We start from the raw sequence: 25,569 nt of genomic DNA, 5'->3' as shown, positions 1-25,569 counted from the left end.
AGGCCGATTGGATCTGGGAGCTGAGAGGATCTTGTAGCCGTTGGGGAGGAGAGTGTCAAAACTCGTGATAGAGCTGGCTGTGAACCATGTCTCAGTGAGACCGAGGACATCAAGGTCGAGTTCTTCTAGGAGGTGACAGATGTTAGACGAGTGTAACGGCCGAGCGAGAATTTAGTGTGGCGAGATGGAGAAGGTTGCCAGACTTAAAGACCTTCCGGCGAGGGGTACAGATCGTAGGTACGCCCTGCTGAGGTGTGGAAGGAGTTTGAGATGGGGCAAAGGAGGCGGAGAAGGGCAAGGTAGCCAGAAGAAGAGAGTAGGGGACACCCAAACACACCCAACTTCGACTTTCCCAAACGCACCCAACTTCGACTTTCCCAAACGCACCCAGATATTGAAATTAAAGGCAATAGCTAAGGCACCAATTGGTAAAAGAAATGAGATGGGATCATAGGTGAGTGTTCAGATGAGAGCATGAAGGGAAGACCAGTTAAGAAACACAGGAAGAAGGTAGAGTGAAGTGAAATTAGAAAGGGTAGGCAGAAAGAGGGAAACTAACCAATAGATGGGGAAACGCAACAGTCGTGGAAGTCCAGGTTGATAGTAGAAAAGAGATGGCAACCCCAGGGAGGGTCAGGCTGTTGTATTAGCATCCCGGAAAGCAGACAGGGAAGCTGACAGGAGCCTTAGAAGGGGGCCTTGGGTAGGGGCCGGCTAAAGCCTGTCGGTCCCTCGTTGGTCAGGAAGAGAGTCCCCAGCCAATGGCAGAGCACCATAGAGGCAGCCAGGAAGGCACACACAGCCTCAGATGAGATGAGTCCAGGGCGGCCATGTTGAAAGCACTGCATGGTGCACACAGTTTGCAGGCAGAAAGTCCCAAAAGATCCCAAATTTGTGGTGCAGCAGGCTGTTATAAACACCGCCAAATGGCGCTATGTGGAAGCACTTCAAATAATTGCCATTTAAAAGCGATATTCTTCATTTATTTTTTAAAATGTTCACTTTTTTCCCAAAAATGCACCCACAATTCTCACGAGGTACAGAGGGCAATGGACAATTGCACCTACCTCTACCAAGTGGCTGCAACAGCCCTGTGCAGGCAAGGAGACCAGGAAAAAGACAATTTCGATGTTGAGAGGCTGCAGGACCTTGCACTCCGGAGCAAGGAGGAGAAAATCTTTTAAAAGTACATCAACTGAAAGAAATGTGTAAGGTCATGAATCTCCCTGTTAAAGGAAAGAAACATGAGTCGATTACAAGGTTGTTGAATCACCAAAGTTTGGGTAGTAGGCCTGTCACACCTACGAACCAAGGAAATGTGGAGATTGATAATGAGGATGATTCAGAGTCTAACTCTAATGTCTTAGAAGAGTCAGAGGAGGGAGAGGAGTCCCAGCAAGGGAACCCCTCTTTGCCTCAGCAGGCCCTTTTGCCTCAACCTATGTCCACTGGGACCCAACAAGGTCCAACAGTTCAGAATATGCGTCTCTTGAAACAATGAGACCAATTGGAATATAAAAGGTTGCACGCTCAAACTGAAGCCAAACATCAGGCCATCAAACAAAGGTAATTGGAAATGCAGTATGCTCTTGAAATGAAGAACTTGTCTCTTGAAACTGTTTCCCTCCCAGAGTCCTCTAGGTCTTCAAGTCCCAAGAGGCCTTGCCTGCATAAGAAGCAGTGAGTATGTAGGATGTGAAACCTGTTCTGTTGGATTGTTTGGGTGCTTTTGAATACAATCATGGGATTCAGAGTCTCACAGCGAATCAGCTGATTCCTTGGCTTTTGAATGGGCTCCCCCCCGGTAGCAACTGATGCTGTAATGGAGGTGGGGGAACTTGAAAAACAAGAGTATGAGAAGGTGAAGCTGGCTTGGATAGCCAGATTTGGTAAACCTAGATCCTCAAAAAGACTGATGGTACCCCTTGAGCTACCTGGGTGTGAGAATGTTGAAGAACTTAGATGGTTGGGTTAAGGGTAAACTCCTTTGAAGGAATGAGAAATGTGTTTTTGTTGGAGTCTCTTTTTGATGCCTGTACTCCTGAGCGGAGACAGCACTTGGCTTACTCAAAAGAGATTGATTGCCAAGAAGTTAGCAAAAGCTTCTGACTTGTGGGTTGCCAACCAGGCCAGTCAAGGATTTTGGGGCCACTCACAAAAAGGATGAGGGAAAGCAGCACAAGAAAGATGGATAATAGAATTCAAATTCCAACCACCCAAAAGAGGGCCACAAGTGGAAAAAGGGTAAGCCACATGGGAAACCAGGTCAGTCTGGTGAAACCTCTGGTGCTAAACCAGAAGGAGGTCAGCAGAAGCCCCCATTCCACAAAACATTTGGTAAGTGTTATGCTTGTGTGTCAACTGACCATGTGAAAGGGGATCCCAGATGCAATTAAGGGTAAACCTTCAGGGTTCTACCCTGCCTCCTTATCCTTCATCCCTAAGGATGAAGTTCATATGGCTAGTGGTAACTTTCAAGTATTGGCTGTTTCTTTAGTATCCCTGGGTCTGTGGGAACAGCAGAATTTAGATGTCTATAGCCATTCCAGATAATACCAAAGAATATTACAAGGACAGTGCACTTGTGAATGGACAGGAGACCCCTGCCATTAGAGACACTGGGGCCAGCATTATTGTAGTGGATGAAACTTTCTTCAGGCCAGAGGATGTTAAGGTACCAAACGCCTCCAGTAAGCTTGCTGGAGGTCCACTCCAGATTACTGGACTGCCAGCTCTCATCCAGTGCAACAATAGGACTGAGGATTCCTGTAAGCGTACAGAGAGGTGTCTGGGAGAGTCCTGTTGGGGAATGACAGACTCTTGGAGTTGTATCAAGCACCCCCAGGCCTCCCAGTAAACGGAAACCGGAGCAGACTAGATTGGCCAGAGAGGCAACGTTAGATGACTCTCAGTGGGAAGTTAGATGAACCTATAACGATCAGCCTACAGGGAGGACACCCTTCAACTTCTAGGACAAAGAAGGAGACAAGGGGAAACCCAAGGTCTCAGGAAAGAAGAACGGTGTCACACTTGTTCAAAGGACAAGTACATCCCTGAGAGGACAGCCCAAGGTCACACCTGTGACACTTCCACCAGCTGAGGTGTAGTTTGAGGAACAACCAGAGAATGGTGAAACAGCTACTGGTGTAAGAGCTGAAAGAAGCCCTTCCCTATGTTGGAGACCTGGATCCTACAGACCATTCTGAGCTGCAGACTTTGCTTGCAGAAGGTGGACCATCTAGGGCAAACTTCAGCAGAGGTCAAAGATAATCCTACTCTTGAAGGACTTCGCCAACAGGCAGCATCCCAGCTGGAAGGGCAAGAGCCTGGGAAGCATAGGCTGTACTGGGAGGATGGCCTCCTTTACATTGAGCCTATTGAGTCTATCCCAGGGGACTACAGAAGACTTGTAGTGCCTCAGGAGGCGAGAACCCAGTTTCTACAGTTAGCCCACGAGATTCCTTTAGCTGGTTACTTGAGCTTTAAGAAGACCAAGGAAAGGATTTCCCTGTATTTCTACTGGCCCAAGATGGGGATGGATGTAGATAAATTCTGTAGAAGCTGCCTGACTTGTAAGACTTCTGACAAGAGTGCAGCCAAGAACGTGGCACCCAGTGGTGGGGGTTACTTTTGAGAGGGTAGGGATTAACATTGTTGGTCCCCTAGACCCTCCCACATCTTCAGGAAACCAAGTTATATTGGTTGTGGTAGACCATGCTACCAGGTATCCTGAAGCCATACCTATGAGGACTGTTACTGCTCAGGAAGTGGCTAAGGCCCTCCTTGGTATTTTTACCAGGGATGGTTTTCCCCAAGGAGGTTATCCCAGACAGGGGGACCAATTTTATGTCTCACTACATGCAAGCCATGTGGAAAAACAGTAGTGACCTACAAGTTCTGAATAGCCTACCAACCCCAAACCAATGGATTGGTTGAGAGGTTAAATAGAACCATGAAGAGCACGATTTGTGCTTTAGAGGAACCCCTTAGAAGAAAGTCGGACCTTCTACTGCCATGCCTTCTCTTTGCCAATATAGACATCCATCAGGAAGGGTTTGGTTTCAGCCCCTTTGAGCTTGTTAGGGAGAATTCTCACAAATGTGCCAATTCCCTCCACCTTAGAGACCCCCGGCAACTTTGCTGGATTTTGAAGACTTGATTTGTTTTAAACCTGGAGAAAGCGAGACCCTTTTTCCCCACTCTCTCATGTATTTGAATATGATTTCTGAATTCTGTTTCTTTTGGTTGCGAGTCTGACAAACTCCATAGGCATCATCTTTTACATTGTGTCACAAAGCACCTTTAGTGCAGTGATAGAGGGAAGTCTTAGATTTTCCCAAGTTTTAAATACCTTCTCTTGGTCAAACTTCTGCTTCCCAGAGCAGTAAAGTGAAATTGACTTTACTTACATTTGTAACTTTCTAGACCCAGCACACACTATCTTGCCATAGCGTGCTGGAGGGGTTACTTAGTATCCCCTTTGTCTAGCTTCTCATGTAACATTTTTGATGTCACCCTTTCCTCACTGAAGGGCTGGTGGCAGTGATTTTGTTTTTACTACCATGGCGTGCCTTTACCTCAGGCTGCATTCGCAGCTGCAGTAAAGCACCCAAGGGTGCCATTTTTGTCAAAATGGCCCTGGTTGTCTTTTTTCGCAATTTCTTTGTGGAAAGGTCCTTCTTGAGATTTACTCTGCGCACCAAACCAGGTTTGGTCCCTTTGTTCAGATTGTCTTTGGCGGGATTCACGAGTGAAGCCCGCCTCTGGCTCCAGGTTATCTGGGGAAGGCAGTGAGGGAGGTGCCCGGAATACCCTATGCTTAGGCTCCTAGGAGACCCAAATGCACTCTGATGATTGACTGGCTGACTGGCAAGGACAGCCCCCCTTCTGGGTGACTGACAGCTAAGCTGAAATGAAAGGGAGAGAACTGTATAAAAGGCGAGTCTTTTGGCTTGGAAGGCAGAGTAGACCACTGGACGAAGGAACCGAAGAAGAACTTTAAGAGGACGCCTGCTGCAACTCCTGGACCGTTGGTTTGCCCAGTGATGCTCTGCAGCAGTGGCAAAAGGCCAAGTTCGTATCGACAGAGAAGCCCCTGCAAGGATGACGTCTCCCTTTGAGTTAGTGGGACCAACCAACTCCAAAGTAAGCCACCTGGACATCCTCTCAAAGCTGGTCGAGTATCCACTGCAGTCGCTGCTGGAACTGGATAGCCAGGGAAAGGAATACCAGTTTGTATGCATTCCTTTTAAGCTGGCCAAGAGCTCTAGGAAGATCCTGCGGACTTCCAGGAAGCAGGACTGACCAAGCATGAGCTCCTTCAACAGAGTGCGGGACCCCAGAAGCAAGGAAAGCCCATCTCAACAGCCAGGAACCGTGGTGTTACTATTTGCGGTAGACGCAAGGAGCTGATACACCGAACAGCCACTTCTTTGAAGTTTGCCGGTTCCAAGCGGTGACCGTCCCATTGCAGTGCATGAGTCCCCAGAAGCCCTCCCTCTTGTCCCCACGACTTAGGCCCAGGGCAGGAACAGTGAGATCTGCAGAGCTGCAAAGGAACAGGAGTCATCTGCTGCACTTTTTCTTCAACCTAAAAGGTACTGTAAAGTCTGAGAGAACTTACCTCTTGTTGTGTAGCCACTTGTCCTACTTGGAGACTTGCTTGGTTGCATGTGTAGAGTTGCTTGCAGCTTCTTTACTTCACAAGCCTAATCAGCTTGTAGCCCTACTTTGATTTCCTTCCATTCTCCCAAGACTTTAGACATTGGAAAATACTTTCTACTTACCTGCAAGAAGTGCTTCAGTTCACCTTGACTTTTGCTAACTTAACATTGGCTGGCCTAGGCTCCCTGAATGACTTCTCTCTCCTGCTGTGTGTTTTGCCTTCCTTCCAGGAAAGCGTTAACTAACTTTGCATTGGATGTTGTTTTGAAAGTACTTACCTACTTAAGAATACACCGGTGAATACTTTATTCTGAACTCTCTTCTCTTTAAAACTACTCCCAAGAATATTCTAAATGCAACAGTGATATATTAATGTCAACAGCACCCTAGCTATTGAAGTCACCTGAGGGTGTAGATAGTGCCTGTGTCACATCCCAAATGGGTATTTGCTGGTTTAGATAACAAAGAGTGTGTTGCTTTATATTGCTCCCTTCTGAAGGCTTATTATAATTGACTGGTAAATAAATTAATAATTTACTCAAGAAACCCTGTGTTTACGAGTTTATTTGAATACTTGTCACTGTGAATCTCTAACTCCCCTAAAACTCACATCAATCCCTCTTGAGATAAGCCTGGCTGCTCCACACACTACCAACCTGTATAGTACAGCCTTATACCAGAGGTTGGGTTTCTATTGCCAGGGTTGTTGTAGTGAACCCAAAGGGTACTGCGTACAATCTTACCTAAAAGGTACACTACAGGTCACATTAGAGAATCGTGCTACAGGCACGCCCATGTCGATGTCCCCTTTCAATCCTCGAAAGGCAAGATGCAATACTCTGCGATTACCACTAGATGTCGGACTATATCCACAGCATGTGATTCTAAGCAGATTCACAAGCATCAGAACCAGTTCTTGCGCCCCTTTTCGTAGCATGGCCAATACCTCCAAGAGTTGAGGGATGTGCTGCTCCTGCCTGGCCACCTGAGGGATCCGCAGACACCTGTGCTGAAACTCCAGGCTATGTTTGTGGGCGAGAGCGTCTAGCACCCATCTGTGTTCGTGGGCGAGAGCGTTTAGCACCCATCTGTCGGTGGTGATCTCCCACTCGCGGACGAATCCAGTCAGCCAGCCTCCCACTGGGGTGCACAGGTGGGGGTCCGACATCCTGGTCAGTTCAGACCTGCTTCAGTGTCGGCGTCCTGCCTTGCGGTCGTTGGCAGTGCTGACCACCTCTACCGTAGGCCTGGGAACAGCCTCTGTAGGCTTCCTGGGTCGTGGACTTGGAAGGCTGGAGGTACGAGGAGAAACCTTTCATCGATCTGCTAGACTTCTCTCTGGAGGAATGACAGGAAGATCGGTGTTGCTGGACCGTGCCCAGGGAACGGGCCGTCTCTGTATTTGCCTTGATGGCCTGTAGGGACTCGTCAACTACCTTCCCAAAAGTCATCAGTCTAACAGCATTTCCAGTACCCTCGCCTGGACCTCTTGGCGGAAATTCATGGCCTTCAGTCAGCCTTGACGACCATGGCAGGCACGCCCCCCCCCCCCACCATCTGCCGGAACCCTGTGTCAGCGATGTCTAGCGCTACCGCGATGGCATGGTCCGAATCCACCTCTCCCTCCTGGAAGAGGGTGATCGTCTCCATCCTCCTGTCGGGGAGGAACTCCAGAATCGGGCACAGCTCTGTGTTGTACCTGGCCAGGATCGCTGGGGACACACTCGGCTGTGGAGACCCACCTGCTGTGATGATATTGTCAGTAATCGCTGTATCCGTCCCCGTGGGAAGAGTGCGCCCGTCAAAGATGTGGAGGCTGAAACAGGGGCGTCTGAGTACGCTTCCTCTTCTTTGCCGGAGGCTGATCGGGGACCTGGGGAGCCGTAGGAATCAGGGCCATCTGGATCTCTGACACCAAAGTGTGTAGGGTCGAGAGGATGTCCAGAGATACATCGCTCAGCTGAGCTGGCATGACCGGAGCACTAAGCCCTGCGCAGTCGTCGCCGTCCTCCCCATGTCTTTGTGGACCGCGTGGAAGGACTCCAGGTCCTAGTCCGTGGACGCAAACTTCCATGGCCTGAGACATGGCCTGGGGTTGGACCGGGGCCTCCTTGCCCCCTGCCCCCTTTTCCCCTCGGAGCCGGGCTCAAAGATGGCATTGTCAAAGTCATTGCAGTGGTTTCTCACCTCGTAAGCAGCGACACCTGCGTCGTGGGGGCTATCTTTAGGGAGTAAGCCCCTTGTGCGCCTTTGTGAGAGCAGCCAACGGGGCCTTCCTGGGCAGTTCAGCCGTCTTCTCCATCCCTGGCTTCTCGGCCTCTCCTGCAGTTTTGTCAGGTTGGGCTACTTCCTCTTGGAGGAGGAGCTCCAGCATTGGCTGGCAACCAAGGCGGATGGTGATGTTGAACGTGCCCTGCCATCAGCGGGACCCGCTTGCGCAGCGACCCCGGTGGACCTGGACTTGCGGTGCTTGGCCTTGTCTCGGGCCACCATGGGGGAGCACCCTCAAAGGACTTAGAAGCTGCTCCTCGGACCAGCCGGTCCTGGGTGAGTCAGGACCCTGCTCGGAGCACGGGGGCAGAGGCCTTGGCGTTCAGCCACGCCAACAATCTACTGTGCCGATCCTCGATAGTCGTCTTGGAGAAGCTGAGGCAGATCTTGCATTCTCGTTCCTCGTGATGAAGACAGAGGCATTGGAGGTGCTTGTCCTCCACAAATACGTTCCGTAACCGCATTTGGTGCATGGCCTGAAGAGGGATCTTCCTTCCTTCTCCGTCATGGACGGAAGTACGGAGTAGGCCCAATGGCCTTCTGGAAACTTCAAAGAACTTAAACGATCTTCATCTATGAGGGGCACTGACATTGATGGACAATACGGATCCCAGCTGTTGGCAGATGGAGAGTAGAGCACACGGGCCCTTTCGTAACAAAAATAGAAACTTTCCGCCGAAAAATGAAAGAATTTAGAAGTAGCTCACAGAGCAAAACCCGAGGACTCCCAATACTGAAAACGTGTGGTAAAAATCTGAAGATGGCTGCCAGAGGAAGGGGTTAAGGAGAAGACTGTCATTGGATGGAGGGCAGTATAACCCAGAGGACAGTGATTGGTTTAGAGGAGAAATACAGTTTCTAAGTGAAAGTAAAACTGTTTTTCTTTTACCAAGGGTTCCCGGCGTGACAGGGAATATTCATGAGCATGTGAATCCATGCTGGAGAAGTTTGTATTGGAGACCTATCTTGCTGGAGCCTGGTATTTATTCATTTAGACCAGCATTGCTATTTCTAACTCAAAGTTCCCTTTGTATTATTGTTTAAGGCTGCAAGCATAGCTCTCTTAGAATTACAATTTTTATTTTATTGTGTTTTTTTCTTTTCTGATGGTATATGCAATATTTGCATTCGCGTCTTACAATTTTTTTAGAATATATAACTTGATGTAATAACCGGAGATATGGCTGAATTATTTTTATAAAGCTTACTTGTGTAGGTCATTATATTAATACCATGTATTTTGTGATGTATTTGAACCAGATGACTTTGAATAAAGGTTTTACAAACAAAATGGATTTAGAATAGTATATTCCCACCAGAACCCTACTTCACTTGAGAGGATAGCAAACTCTTTGCTGGCAAGCTCAGAAACAGTTGGGAAATCCACTTAAAGTTGAGATATGAAAGAATGTAGTGCTCCATTTATATACGCGAATATTCTTTAATTGCAGACACAAGTAGGTTTACCCTTTTTTCTTAGAGTCTCTCTCCTGTCTCTACTACATTGACAAAAGTCATTTACATTCATCTCATTATTGTCAAGTGGCTTTCCCACATTAGGTTTGCCAGGGAAGAGTTGCGAACTCACAGGCCTCCACCCCACCCCCCAGAGGTGCAGCCTAGGGCCTCTCCCCCCCCCCTCTCTCCTCCCCCCGAGGTGCAGCCTAGGGCCTCTCTCCCCCCCCCGACCCACCAGAGGCGCAGCCTAGGGCCTCCCACTCCCCCCCCCCCCCCCCGAGGCGCAGCCTAGGGCCTCTCCCCAGCACATGTTGCATTTCATTCAGAGGTATACATTGTGGTTTAGCATGTATTACCACTTACTTCAAGGAAGGGTCCCAAGACAAGTTGAGGTTGAAAGAAAATCACAGCTGCAAGTCATACATGCGCACACTCTGTGTTACTAGAGTATTTCCTCTTACCTGACTCGCCAGGGAGAGTATGAAAGCCCAGTCCTCCTGCCATTGCTCTTCTCGCAAAGAGAAGTGTAAACCAAAGCTCTGCGAGTACCAGGACTCCCACTCCTTCCAGCGCGTGTAGAACCTGTAGGACAAACAGAGTGAACTTTCTAAACTGCCATCTTACACACTACCTTGGGAGGGGGGGGGGGGTGTGGACTAGCATCTTGCACCCCACGGGTTTGTGGGCTAGCATACAACCCCCTGCTGGGAAATCTAGCATCTTAAATCACACTTGAGACAAAGGAAATACTGGAGACCATCAAGGTTCTAGTGATGCAGTGAAACAGGCCTAGCATATCAGCATTTTCCCAATCAGCCTCAATGTATTAAGTATGGCTGTCAAATCAAGGCCAATTTCTGATGCCGCGAGCACATGCGGATGCATTTCTAGTATCTGGCCGGGTGGACAGATTTTAGGAGGCCACCCTGGTTATAAGAGGTTCGCCAAAACCCAACCAATGCAGCAACGGAGAGCAGTCAGGGAAATTCTTAGTAGAGTGAGTGGCGAGAGGGGTCCACAATGAGTAGATAGTGAAGTACACAATTCAATTTAGACAGGCACATATAAAAACACCATTTATTCAAGGCCTTAAAAACACACTAAAGTAAAATGAAACAAGCTGGTGATCATTGTTCGGGACAGTTTTCTAAAGTCTTACTGGGGCTCTATAAAACCCCAGAGGTTGTACCAAACTCGACTCTTAATATGAGGCTGTACCACCAGAGAACATGTGGGCCCTGATTCATGGAATTATTTGAGTGTAAAACAGGGATTTGCGTGCCATTCTGCTCCCAAAAGCCTGTTTGACGAATATGGATCAGCGGCCAGAACAGCGTGCGAATTACCAGTTTTACATGTAAATAATTCCATGAATCAGGGCCTTGGTAGCGTACACAGAGCAGCCAGGCTCCTCTTAAGAGGGAAAGAGGACTGTAGGAAAGTACAATGAACTTCTAGCATTTAGTGATATATGTGGGCATTTGGTAAAGTATTTGAACAGGCAAGCTCGGCACTTTTCCATCCCTAGACTCCATCCATCCATTTCCTGAGCCTCCCAGCCTACCCTGGACCCCCAATTGGCCCTGTATTTCTGCATACAACACGCCAAGAGCCTAGCCCTCGCAGCAGGTTCGTCAAGCACTTTTTCCAGGCATCTGTTCGTAGGTAAGATTAAACAGCAAAGCAGCGTTGAGCACTGCATTTAGTGACATATTTGGGCCTTTTGTAAAGTATATAAACTGGTTCGCTCAGCACCTTCTCAGTCTAAGCCTCCATCCATTTCATGAACCTAACCCTCCCTCCACCCCTGATTAGCTCTCCTGCCCTTCTAAGACATCCCACCAGCCCCCGCCATTGCACCCCCCCAATGCCCCATCCCAAGGCAAAGGGCAGCTCCTAAAGAAACAGCTCCAGACCGTGATGGCATGCGTTAGCCTGTGGAACCTGCAGCCGTAAACCAGTAGCGACTGACAAGGTAAATGAAGTTTTGGGTAGGGGTGTGCAGCCGCTCCCCACTAAACTGACCAACATCATCTCATCTTGCTCTCAATTAGCATATAGTCTGATGAGCACAGCCCACAGTTTATATAGCAGCCCAATCTCTCTCGCATGTAGCCGGATTGTGGGAATTAGCCGGATTATGGCAGCTAGCCAGATCTCGCATGTAGCCGGATTATGTTAGCCATATCTAACGCTATCTCCAACTGTCCCTCCCTAAATAGCTTGAGCCATCCGCTTCTCTAACTCCAACTCTTTGCTTGTCAAATGCTTCTCTGAGCAGGGAGCAGACCCCTCTCCTCGGTTGGTGCCTCTCTTTGGAACAGCTTCCCTTTCCCTCTCAGACTTTTAACAGACCTCAAAATTCCGGAATCTTCTCAAAACTCTGCTTTTTCGCTACATCTTCCCCTTCCCTTCTAATCACCCCACTGCTGCCGGGTCCAGCGGCCTGGTCATTCATGAATCTCACAGGATACAAGGCCAACTACCCAGGCAACACAAGCCCCACCCCCCCCCTCCCATCAGCCTGGCGGCTGTTGTGCACCCATGGGATTCCTCCACCCAAGCACTTGGCCAGTGGCCTACTCACTGGCTCCCCGTGGCACTTCCCTCCCAGACTCCCACCAGCACTTGCCCTTACCTTACTCCCTCCACCCCTCTCAGACACTTCTCTTCACTGCACTTGCACGTCCGAAATGTCAAGGTCTAGTAGGACCACCATTTTATATCTACTGTTTTTACTACCGTTATTCTCTCTCCTGTTGCTGCCCCATTTAGTCTTGCAGCACCTCGAAACACTATTCAATTGTATTGGTGCCTAAGAAATGCTCAAAACATATATCTTGCATGTAGCCGGATTGCTTTGATAAACCATACGTTTTAAATGCTACTGCATTTACTGTTGTGTCCCCAATTTTAGGCCAGTCTCCCTCTATCCAGGTGTCCCAAATCTAGGTGTTACTGCTTTTACTGTTTGCTAAGTTTTTCTAAAGTCCAACTGGTGTGGGACGTCATAAGACATCTCTTGGTATTAGGGACCGATCTCTTAATATAGGCCTGTATTACACAATTGAGTAGCTGAGCAGCCAGGCTCATTTTAGGAGAGAGTTATGTGAGCTGTACAGCAGTACAATGAAACCAGTTCACACAGCTATCCAAGTAAGCACTTACTCAAACGAATATATATAATTTTCGGCAGGGTCAAGGGCTTGGTCCCGAAAGCGTGTTTTTGTAAATTTGGTAAAAATCCGTCCAGTAGTTACCTTTGAAACGACCAAAAAATATGTTACAATAATTTTGCGATATCTATGTCCGCTCTGCGGTCACACTTCCCTGTTCGCTCCGCAGACAAGATACTGATTGGCTAGGGGGTGGTGTCATGACCGCGGACACGCGACATCTTCGCCGATTGGTTGCTGCGAGCCTGGATGGGCGTCAAAATGTGTGGATGCGCCCGACATCTTGGATCCAACGACTGCGCGGTCGCGACCAGAGGCAAAATGCGGTTTCGGAAACTGTTTTGGTCTGCTACAGTGCTTGGGGAGGTTCAGAGAGTAAGAGATGGGTGAAATATTGTACTTGTTTAGGCGGCAGGTGTTAATGGATGTATTCACCATGCCCGCCTTGTCCAGGATGTTTGTAAGTGCTGAAAATGAGGGGGTCTCATAAGGATAGTACTTCAGTCCGTGTTGTGGGCAGGCAACCTCAAACTGTTTTAAGGACCAGCGTGGTGTTAGCGAACATTACAATTGAGTACATGCTGTAGTTACCATTTTTGTTTGTATGGTTTGTATGGGTGTGCTACCAATTTACACGCCGCCATGGGTGTGATATGCTGCGGTAGTTGTGGCCAGGGCCTAGTCTTGGGTGCATGGCCGTAGGCCATACTCCCAAGATGCTAGGTCCTGGCCACACCCACCGCAGCATATCACAGCCATACCTACACACGTAGTCTCGCATATCGCTCAGGTGTTTGTGGGGAGGGCCTAAAGTCTGGTATGCATGGCCAAAGTGTAGTGGCTAGTACTTATGGTGAAGTTGCTGTTTCCATAGGAAGAGTACTTTTTTGGGTGCCTCATAACTCTGCTCCCCCCGGACGAATCCTTACCAAACTTTGCAAAAAAAATATATGGGGCACTCTGAATTTCTTTGGAAAGGGGTGGGGGTTCTGGGGGGGGGGGGGTCCCAAAACGTCTTTTTTCCCCTTAGAGTGAATGGGGGGAAAGTTTGTGTCCGCGGACATGTGGCACTTTCCCCGATTGGTTGTTGAACAGCGTGAAATACGTCAGCTTTCTTTGGTGCCCCTGCCATCTTTTATTCATGTTTTGGTGTACGCGGACATCACCAGTTACACATACAAATCAAGACACCATTGATCTTGTCACACTTCTGAAATACTATTTCAGAAGGTGACCTTTAAGGAGGCTGGGATGGGATGTGCCAGCACAAACTCAAAAAGTGGACTTCTCTTGTCATCAAAGTCCTATGGTTAAATGGAAGTTGATGCTCACTGTAGCACTACCAATTAGTGTGTCTGGGTTACAATGTTTTTGGAATAATATTGCCGTCAGACTGGCGTCCCAAGTTTTGAAAACTACGCCCGCCATCTGCACTGCTTGCTGGAAACAGCGATTCTGGAAGTGTATGGGAGTAGCGGTTCTCATAATTGTATTTCAATATGTTGTTGCAAAGAAAGAATGTATTTTCCATCTGAGTGAAGGTCACATGAGATGCTTTTTTGGTTGCACGCTTAATAGGACCACGCATCCGAGTGACTGTATAAGGAGCTATTGTTTTTTAACCTTGAGCGAAAGGGAAACTTTAGAAGCAATTCAAGGAATGAAAGGTTCGAAAAAATAGCAATTGATAAGGTAATGTTTTAAAAACGTTTGTAAGGCACATGAAATATCAGTCCACGAAGATTCTTCGTTGCGAATATATTGGTGTCTGACTTGGTCAAAAAGAACGGACACAGTAAATATTAGGTAAGTTTACTTTTAACCACTCTACATCAACCCGCGTTTTAATTTTAAATTACCCACCCACTAATTGTGACAATATAACAAAGTATTAGCTTTCTGCGCGGTTATATTTTTCCTCCAATAATGGAGAGTGCAGAGTTTCCGTGTTTGCAGGGGATAACTACACCCACCCTTTTTTAGCGTTAATATTTGTTTGAAACGTTAAGTTTGCCCACATAGCTTTGTGCATCACTTTGCACGTTCTTTTGGTCTTGTTTGAAATCACGAGATGTAATTTTCTTTTTACTTGTGCATTCATTTTGCCTTCATAACTGAATTATCGTCTTCTTGTGTAGTTGCCATTTCTTTTTTTCTTTTTACCTTGCGTTGCATGCAGAATCCCGGCGTTTGTACCCTGTTACTATATTTACACATGGTCAACACTAACAGTTCACTAAAATGTTATGTTTGACCACTTACATTTGTGTATTACTTTCCACATTCTTTGTGTCTTTTTTTGCAATTTTTTGCTAAAGGTTTGGTATTGACACGTATTTTCTGTTACGTTTTCCACCCAGGTACATCTTGCCGTACTGTCCGTGCCGTGGTTTCCAGATGCCAAGTGACGGCTTCTTTGGACACCAAATACAACTGCTCGTGACCGGTTGCCTGTCCATCACAAGTATGTGGGATGACAGCCCAGGGCCGCTTTGCCCGTACGCAGAACTCTCCTTTAGGAGCAACATCACATTATTTATGGTGCTGTAGGCCAAAGGTCATGGCGCCTTCTTGGAAATCACTGTGCAAAGAAAGCGGCTGCTTTAACCAAGAACACATTTTTTTATGGGAAAAGAACGTGTGCCTCATCTTGAACGTTTGCAATGACGCCCTTAGAACCATTGTTACCATTTCATTAAAAATGGAATTACTCTGATGGTACCTGACAGTTTCTTGTTAAATAAACCTACTTTACGAACTCTAAAATGTTAACGTTTTCTTTCACAATCCAGTCTATCATTTCAAAATAGAAAGTACTACGTTGTACGTCGCTGTATGTCCATTTACAGGTTCTGCGTCACGTCATGTACTTGTGCATTTTTGCAGACTAGCATGGAAAGGGAAGAGGCGCTATGTAAGAAACAACCAACCTCCCTTTCGATGGCGGCCATCTTGAAAAAAGATTTTGTTTTGTAATACGACCCACCAAAGGTCCTCTGGATTATAACCAGTAATACTATTTTTTTAGCAGCACACGTTACTGCTTTGCAAATCTAGACTATTACTGGCAAATATTATTGCGTCTATGTCATTTATTGAGAAACAAAGTACATGGAGTGTATGCAATTTTTTTTAAAAAATGTATTTACCTTGTGAAAGGTCGCTCTGAACGGAATATTTACTTTGTTTGTGGGCGACTTTCTTTTTTGGTAGGACAGCTAATAAGACAATTTGCGAATGGCAATGAGCAAAGAGGGAACAAACTATAATATGGGCCGGTAGATGGACGGCGAAAAATGTTGTGCGTTTGTTATTTGTAAGGTAGCGGCACTGTTTCTCATGCTTCTTCATTACAGCAGTTCTGCTTCTTAGGAAGCAGGGAGGCCTTAGCTGTTGTCATTTTCAGATAAGTAGAACTTTTGCTAAAAGTATATAATGTGTCGAGCATTGCTAATGGCTGCCTATCAATACGTGTTGGCGTTGTGTAAGGGAAATTATGATGGTGGTCGCTCCATCAATATAAAATCTATTTCTGCACCGTCCACGAGGCATAGATCTTACTGTTAAGTGTGCACTGATTCTGGGACACGTCACTGTGCTGTACGCCAGCATATTATCATGTGGCATTCTCCGCAAGGTGTATACAGTTTACCAAAATAACCTTGTTAAAGGAACGTTATGGTTAAGTTGCACTACTAAAAACCTGTGAAATTCCCTAAAAAAAAAAAAAAAACCATCATGGACTGAGGCTGTCAAAACCAATATTCGGAGCACAGTAAAAAAGCTAAACGAGCAAAAGTCAGACGTATAAAGGACTGCATATAAGCCTCAAAGTGAGGTAAACATTACATGACATTGCAAAATATACAGCTGAATCAAATCAAGAAAAATAAGGAAAAGGGATGAAAAAAATAAAATAATCATCCCAAACTGGAAAAACCATACAGGAACAAATGGACATACAAGTGAATAAACAAGAAGCCGCTTAGAAAGAAAAGCAAACCCAAAGTGGTAAAAGAAGATTAAATATATATATATATATATATATATATATATATATATATATATATATATATATATATATATAGAACAACAAGTGCCCAGGAAAGTATACTTGGTATCGAAATCAGAATAAATCTGGTTTCAAGTTGTCTCAATTTCAAGACACGATCACCTCCCCTAGGGTTAGGAGGTACATGGGCCACTGCAAAGAAAGTTAACATTTTCAAATAATTGTCATGTTCAGATTCAAAATGCTTGGCCATTGGGTATGCCGGGTCAGAGTTCTTAATGGCTCTTAGATGTAAGATTCTGAGTTTCAGTTTACATGTCGTACTCCCGACATACCATCTCGAGCAAGGGCATGAAAGCACATACACGACAAAAGTAGTGTCACAATTGATAGAAAATCTGATCTTTTGCTGAGTTTTCGTGACTGGATGTACAAATGATTTCTGTACGGTGGCATGGGCGCATGCTTTACACTTCATACATTTGGTAAATCCCATTGGAGAAGCTGAAAGCCAGGTAGTAGAGAACTGATTCTTACCACCTGGAAATAGAAAACTGGACACAAGTTTCTATCTCAGGGAGGGCATATGTTTGTATGTCATAGTAGGGCGATTGGCCAAAATAGGCCTCAGATCATTATCTAGGGTGAGAACACACCAGTATTTTTCAATAATTGTCCCTACGTTATTGGAGGCAGTATCGAATGAGATAATGGTCTAGGATCATCGTTGGTAATGATTTTAGGATTAGTGTCAGAGTTATTTGTCTCTGGACATTCCACATGCTCGAAGATAGGCCATTTCAATGGTTTTCTTATCGTACCCTTGTTTCAGGAAATCCCTTGCTGTCAATGCACAGTAATGATCAAACCAGGCAATGTTTGTACTGTTACGGCAATACTGAATGAATTCACCCTAGGGAATGGATTTTTTGCATGATACAGGGTGACAACTGTTGGCATGCAGAGGTAGACCAGTATTTGTGGGTTTCTTACGGAGTGCCGCGTGAATACCTCAATTATCCATCATTACAATGACATCCAGATAGACAATCTCAGACTGACTATGGCATTCAGTAAAGGCAAGATTGGCCCGATTACTATTGATGCTTTTGACAAACAACAGCCAATCACTTTCCAAACCCTTCCAACTAATAAAAACATCGATATACTGCCACCAGGAAATAATTGAGTTGGAAAATAAGATAGTAATAAGTCAGACAGAAAAGTAGCCTCGCACCACCCCATCGTGGGGTTAGCAGAAGGTGGTGCAAAGGTACTTCCCATCGCAGTCCCCCTCACTTGTCGAAAGAAGGACCCCTCAAAAAGAAAAACATTGTGTAGGCAGAACGAAAGCATATTCAAAATCATAGAACTGTGTCCAAGATAATTAAGAGCGAGTGTCCAAATAATATTTGCATGCATTAATGCCAACAGTATGACTAGACGTGTATAAGGAAACTACATATAGTGTGGCCAGAAGCAAACCTTCCTCCCAAGGTGCATTAGTAACATGTTGTAGAAAATCCTTTGTATCCCTCAGGTGGGATGGTAACACTGATACGAATGGAAAAAGCGTTTCAATCAATCAATTGGGCCAGATGATCTAATAGTGAGCCACACAAAGTAACAATAGGCCTACCTGGGGGATGATTAAGGCATTGAAAGTAAATAGTGGGTAAAGTATAGCATGCAGGAGTGAGGAATTTGATCAGATCATCCTCCAATAGGTCTTCACTCGCCCGCTTGGTACATAAGGCAATCAGGTCTGTCCTTATTTCTTCAAAGGGGTCCTTCGACAGCTTGGTGTAGCACAGACGGTCTTGTAATTGTCGATTTGCCTCGGTTACATATTTTGTTTGATCCTGAATGACGATATTGGAACCCTTATATACACATATACACACACACACCCACCCACCTAAAATGCAGCAGCTACTAATAACATTCAATGTGAAGTGGAATCAATTAATATAAGAAACAATAGTGCAGGTGTTGGGCAAGAAGTAATAATGTACTAACCCTGTGGGAGACTACACAACACGTGTCCTCTTTTTATTAGGTAACTCGCCGTTGGGGAGAATTCTCAGAAATGTGCTAATTCCCTTCTACCTTAGAGACCCCCAGCTCTTCTGCTGGACAGTAGGACTACATTTTTATCCTGGAGAGAGCAAGACCCTTTTTTCCCCACACTCATATTTTTCTGTGATTTGGACTCTGTTACTTTTGCTTTTGGAGTCTGACGAACTCCATAGGCATCTGTTTAAATTGTGTCACATAGCACCTTCAGTGCAGTGCTACAGGGAAGTCTTTCTGATTTTCCAAAGGTTTAAATACCTTCTCTTGGATAAACCGTTTCCCAGAGCAGTGAAGTGAAATTGACTTTACTTTCACGTGTAACTTTCTAGACCCAGCGCACACTATCTTACAATAGGGTGCTCGAGGGGTTACCTAGTATCCCCTTTTGTCTAACTTCTCATGTTACATTTTTATGTTACCCTTTCTACAATTAATGGCTGGTGGCAGTGGTTTACTTTTTCCTACCATTGTATGTTTTTACAGCGGGCTGCAATTGCAGCTGCAGTACAGCACCCATGGGTGCCCATTTTGTCAAAATGGCCCTGGTCGTCTTTTTTCACCATTTCTTGTTGTAAAGGTCCTTCTTGAGATTTACTCTCCACGCCAAACCACGTTTGGTCCCTTTGTTTGTTTAGTCTTTGGCGGGCTTCAGTGCTGAAACCCACCTCTGGCTCCAACATGTCTGGCAGGGGAGGAAGTGAGGGAGATGCCAGAAACTCCCTCTGCTTAGTCTCCTTGGTTACAGAGCTGCACCCAAAGGTGATTGGCTGGCTGACCTTGGAGGACAGCCACCCTGCTGTGTGTGTGTGACAATGCGTCTGAATGAATGGGAGAGACTTATATAAAAAGCAATGTATTTTGCAAGGAAGGCAGAGTCGACCACTGAACAAAGGAATCCGAAGAACAACTTGGAAGAGAAGCTTGCTGCAACTCCTGGACTGTTGGTTTGCCCGGTAAAGCCCTGCTACAGTGCCGAAGCTCCGAATTCGCCATAACTAGAGAAGCCCTGCAAAGGAAGACTTCTCCCCTTGGGTTGGTGGGACCAATCAACCCCAAGAAGAACTCGACTGGAAACCCTCTCTTTCTGCTGGCTGTTACTTCCATTGCTGCTGCAGGAACTGAGTGCCAGGCGACAGGAAGACCAGAATTGAGTGCATCATTTTTAAGCCAGACTCGAGCTCCAGGAAGATTTTCCGGGCTCCATCGAAGCAGGGCCTGAGCCACCGCAACAGAGTGCTGGACCCCAGAAGCAAGGAAAGTCCACAAGGTGCCCAAGAACCGCAATGGTGCTATTCGTGAGAAGCTGAAACCTCTGATCTGAACTTTGTCCATTGCAGCAGCCGACCTTCGAATCTTAGTGCAGGAGTCCCCAGACATCCTCCCTCTTGTCCCCACGACTGAGGCCTAGCAACAAAAGCATCTGGCAAACTACAACAGGAACAGAAGCCAACTAAAACCAATTTCTTCAGACGTAAGGTACTGTAAACTAAGGTGTACTTATTACCTCTTGTGTAGCATTGCTTGCTCTCAGTTGAGACTTGCATTGGCTGCCCTTTGCAGAGTTGCTTGCAGCTTTGCCCCTCACAAGCCTCCCAGCTTGTGGCCCAACAGTGATTTAATTTTCTACAAAACTCTCTACAACATTGTGCAAGACTTACTTAAGTGCCTCAGCTCCCCTAGACATTGATCAATTGACATTGGCTGTCCTGGCTCCCTGAAGACTCTTTGAACCTGTTTTGATCTGTCCCTCCAAAAGGTCATACATACTTTAGTTGTATAGCTGGGAAAGGGTTAATCTACATTGCATTGGGCGTTCAAAAGTGCTTACCTGTTTGAGAAACCGGTTAACCATTGGTTCCTTCCTTAACCTTTTCCTTTTTGACACCAAACTCAGTATTGCTCTAAATGTACCAGTGATATCAATGTCCACAGTGTCCTAGTTATTGAAGTCACCTCTGGGTGTATGAAGTTCCTGTGTGCCATCCCAAAAGGGTTACCGATTTATTGAAACAGAGTGTGTATTTTGAAGTATATTTAAGTGCTACATATTTGCTCCCTTCTAAAGAAGGCTTATTCAAACTGTTTAAATTAATAATTGTTTAATCAAGAAACCTCGAGCATAAGTTATTTGGATACTTGTCACTGTGAAACTATGCTGCAACCCTACAGCTCACATGGACCCCTCCCGAGAGAAGCCTGGCTGCTCAATCACTATACCAACTTGTGTAGTACATGCCTATACAAAAGGTTGGGTTAACTATTGCCAAGAGGACAAGGCTGGTGCAGTCTCCCACAGGGTACTGCATACAATCTTGCCTTACACAGTGTTTGTTTGGACCTTTTGTATTACAATTTCATTGTACTAATTATACAGCCCTCTCTCCCTCCTAAGAAAAGCCTGGCTGCTCAGTCTATGCTACCCTGAATTCAGGTGGTACAGCCTTATACTAAGAATGTAGTCTTGTACTGCCTCCATTGAATGGTTTTACTAAGCCCTTAGTTGGACTTTAGGAAAAGTGTCCGAACTTTGACCTCTGAAATGCTGTCGTAACAAGTTGCCACTGTGCTCACTGGGGCCCGGTAAACCTCATCTGGTGTTCTTTGCTGGCCACATCTCCCATGTGCACTGCAATGTACTTTAACTCTGTGGGACGTGCCTCCAGGAGGCTGTTCGGTTCAGATGCACAGCCAGCTGTTAAGGGGTCTTATGGTTACCATACTCCTTAGATTCTACATACCCCATCATGGTGTTGGTGTTTGTTAGGGGCGGGTGAGTGGGGAAGGTTGACCGGGAGACTGACTTAAGTCCCTCTCTGGGGTTTTCCCCATTACCTCCAGAGGGCTTCTGCTTACCCTGCCCTTTAAGAGGTGTTAAGAGTAGCAGGCTCACCTCTCTAGTCCAAAGGGGGTGGCTCCCCCTTGGGAAGAGGTGACTTACTCCTTGTATTCGTCACAGTACATACCGACTGGCCAGTGTGAGCAGTCATGCACGCTCCTGGGTACATACCCTGGCTAACCAGTGGCAGCATTTATGCATACCCTTGTGTAAATAACCAGACTCGCCAGTACTATCAGTTAGGCATGCACTTGTGTACATACTAGGACCCGCCATCATGAGTAGTCATGCATGGTGTGGGAACATGCTCATATGATCATGTGCATCCTGTATTAACCAGTGGAAACTGGTCACGCAGAAACCCCATTTGTAAGAGGACTCACCAGTGCGAGCAGTCATGTAAGCTGTCGTGGAGCGCTTTCCTCAGAACGGAGTCCTTGTCGTAAATGCCCCACGTAGCCTGTAAAACTGAATCAAGCAGGCAGTCCCCCGCCGTCCGATTCCAAAGTGCATAAAGTCTGCTGTCCAACCGTGTGCCCAGCTCGAGGGACCAGTTAATGATGGGAGACTCCTCCTCCAGCTCTACAAAAGGAAGGAGACAGCGGGGCAGTCATTTGCAGCACATTAGAATCTGCATTATGGGCCAAGAACAGATATGGGATTCTGAGATAATAGGATAGTGCTGTAGGATAGGTGTCAGGGAGCATGCAGATTTCTGAAGATTTAAGGTAGAAGTGTTAGAGGTTAATCAATGCAGACGTTAAAAGCAGTCTGGATGAACTCACTAAGTTGGCGAGCGTGTGAAGCCAGATCTCAGAGCCAGGAAATGGAGGCATGCTCCACGATCCGGTCATATGTTAGACTGATTGGACGGTGAACCCTGCATTTAGACGGACATCTGTGAAAGCATTTCACGGCGTGAGGACAGGAGCTTCATCACTCTGGACAGACTGGGCTGAGGCAGTCAACGGGGTTGCATGAGATTGTGTTAAACAGGAAAGATGAGCTGGCAGATTGAAGGATATTGAGGGAGAGTGTGGGTTTCCTGTTATGCTCGGACTGCCTGAATGAATGGGCATGGGTCTTTAAGGAAGGAGCTCGGGAGGGGGCACTGATATTTGGAGAGGAGCCGCATGGAAAGTGAAGGAAGGGGCAACTAACACGAGGACAGGCATGAGGTTGATGAGCCTCAGTTGCCATGGAGTGGTAGCAGCAGATTCCACCTCACAGGTCAGGGATGGGGCCCGTGTGGTCTCAGTGGGAAGGCAACTGCGAGGATCTCGCAAGATTGCTAGCCTTTCACTGGGTCATTTAGATGCAATTAATTTCAATCTAGACGAGCAATTCACATACCTTTCTGTACATCCCGATCCAACACATCGTCAAAGAGTTTTTCCTGGACGGCTGGTGGCAAATCCTCAATATCTGCAACAAAGACGTTAACAGACGGAGGTTAAGAGCCAAAGAACTCGCAGACACAAAGACAACAGAGGACTCAGAAGAACATGCAGGAAAACATAGCATGAACAGGAGAATCCTAGCGATTAACACGCTTTCCTTCAACACACCAACAGACTCATTACTACACCAGAAGCAGATAGCTGAAAACAAGCAAAATGCTTCACTGCATACATCACGCGAGATCCAACATACAAATTTGTGCCTTTGGCACCAAGGCCCCTGAGCATTTGTTGCATCCTGAAGGACTGGAAGATTGTTCCTATGCTCTTTCTAGGGCCCAGAAACCTATCACTACCTACCTTAGAATGGGTTCCCGAGCCCTCACCCCCCCCCACGTGGTGGAATGTCCAGAGCAGTCAAGGCAACTTATGTAAGTTTTCTTTCTTTCCATGGACTTCAATAAAATGCTCAGCTGTGTGCCTCTGTTTTGTACCCTTGCCTTGTCTGCTTCCCTTCCAAGCCTATCTATTTGTGTGCACTAGCGAGCCCTAAAATCCAACAGTGCAGGGGGACCATTTCCCTCAATCGTGCGTTCCGTTTTGATTTAATGTAGCATAGGCCACATTGCACTGGGGGACTGCAGGGGGTACTTTTATATGATATTTTATGTATATCATGCCCATACACAGGTGTTTCAGGGTGTGACGAGGAAACGGAGGACAAAAAAAAAAAAAAAGTCTTACTAGGCCCAGTGAAATTGAGAATGACGAGCAAGTGCAGGGGAGAGGGGAGTGCAAGGGGCAGGGGAGGAGTGGGAAGTGTTGAACATGAGATCCAAACACCAGGTAGTGCGGTCAGCAGGAGGCAAGTTCAGGAATTTTCAGGTAAGTGTGGGTAAGCGGGCTGTAGGGATGCAGGATGCAGATACAGACCCAAGTGCAGAGGTGTTGGGGAGAATTCCCAGAAATGTGCTAATTCCCTCCACCTTAGAGACCCCCAGCAACTTTGCTGGGTTTTGAAGATTTTTTGTTTTTTACCTGTTGAGAGCGAGACCCCTTTTCCCCACTCATGTATTTTAATGTGATTTTGTACTCCGTTTCTTTTGGTTCTGGAGTCTGACAAACTCCATAGGCATCATCTTTGCATTGTGACAGCACCTTCAGTGCAGTGGCACAGGGAAGTCTTTCAGATTTCCCAAAGGTTTAAATACCTGCTCTTGGATAAACTACTGTTTCCAAGAGCAGTGAAGTGAAATTGACTACTTACATTTGTAACTTTCTAGACCCAGCCCACACCAGCTTACAACAGGGTGCTGGAGGGGTTACTTCGTATCCCCTTTCTCTAGCTTCTCATGTAACATTTCTATGTTACCCTTTCCTCACTGAATTGCTGGTGACAAGAGTTTACGTTTTACTACCATAAATGGGATTTTACCGCGGGCTGCGTTCGCAGCCACATTAAAGCACCCGTAGGTGCCATTTTGGTAAAAATTGCCCCAGTCTTTTTTCGTCACCTTTGTGGAAAGGTCCTTCTTGAGATTTACTCTGGGCACCAAACCAGGTTTGGTCCGTTTGTTAGTTTTGTCTTTGGCAGGATTCACGAGTGAAACCTTCCTCTGGCTCCAGGGTGTCTGACGGGGGCAGGGATTGAGGGAGGTGCCAGAAACCCCCTGTGCTTAGTCTCCTAAGAGACCCAAGTGCACCCTGTGGTGATTGGTCGGCTGACTGTCTGGCAAGGACAGCCACCCTGCTGGGTGAGTGGCAGCTAGACTGCAATGAATGGAAGAAAGCTACATAAAAGGCGAGGCTTTTGGCTTGGAAGGCAGTCGACCACTGGATGAAGGAATCCGAAGAACACCTTTAAGAGGATGCCTGTTGCAACTCCTGGACCGTTGGTTTGCCTGGTGAAGCCCTGCTGCTGTGCTGAAACTCAAAATGTGTATCGACAGAGAAGCCCCTGCACAGAAGACTTCTCCCCTTGAGTTGGTGGGACCACTCAACTCCAAAGTAAGCCACCTGGACATCCTCTCAGAGCTGGTTGAATTTCCACAGCGTTGCTGCTGGAAACCACATAGCTTGGGAGAGCAACACCAGATTGTGTGCGTTGCTTTTAAGCTGGCCAAGAGCTCCAGGAGGATACTTTGGACTCCCAGGAAGCAGGACTGACCGAGCCTGAGCCCCTCAACAGAGTGCGGGACCACAGAAGCAAGGAAAACCCATCGACAGCCTGGAACCGCTGTGTTGCCATTTGCGGTAGATGCGAAGCGCTGAAACACCGAACAGCCACTTGTTTGAAGTTTGCCGGTTGCAAGTGGTGACTGTCCCATTGCAGTGCAGGAGTCCCCAGAAGTCCTCCCTCTTGTCCCCACGACTGAGGCCCAGGAACAGTGAGATCTGCAGAGCTGATCAGGAACAGAAGTCATCTGCTGCACTTTTTCTTCAATACGAAGGTACTGTAAAAGCCTGAAAGAACTTACCTCTTGCTGTAGAGTTGCGTGCATCTTCTACTACTCACAAGTAGAACAGCTTGTGGCCCTACATTGATTCTTCTTGTTCTTCAAAGACTTCTAAAACATTGTGCATTTCCTTACTTGCCTGCAAAGAAGTGCTTCAGCTCATATAGACTTTTGCCCATTGACTTCGGCTTAGCCTCTTCCACTGAAAGACTCTTAATTC

The 25,569-nt window shown here is 46.6% G+C and overlaps 1 protein-coding gene across 1 annotated transcript in view; it reads right to left on the bottom strand.

Moving 5' to 3' along the window:
- ZRANB1 (zinc finger RANBP2-type containing 1) overlaps positions 1-25,569 on the bottom strand; it is a 421,332-nt gene that overhangs the window by 123,477 nt on the left and 272,286 nt on the right. Inside the window, exons 5-7 of the mRNA XM_069612045.1 lie at positions 22,847-22,918; positions 21,877-22,075; positions 9,855-9,975 (exon numbers count right to left, since the gene is read on the bottom strand). Coding sequence (XP_069468146.1) covers positions 9,855-9,975; positions 21,877-22,075; positions 22,847-22,918 — 392 coding nt within the window. The remainder of the gene's footprint in view (positions 1-9,854; positions 9,976-21,876; positions 22,076-22,846; positions 22,919-25,569) is intronic.

This window comes from Ambystoma mexicanum, chromosome 8 (genome assembly GCF_040938575.1).
Source record: "Ambystoma mexicanum isolate Mex_15411 chromosome 8, UKY_AmexF1_1, whole genome shotgun sequence".
Taxonomy (NCBI): domain Eukaryota; kingdom Metazoa; phylum Chordata; class Amphibia; order Caudata; family Ambystomatidae; genus Ambystoma; species Ambystoma mexicanum.
This window is presented reverse-complemented; position numbering and strand designations above follow the sequence as displayed.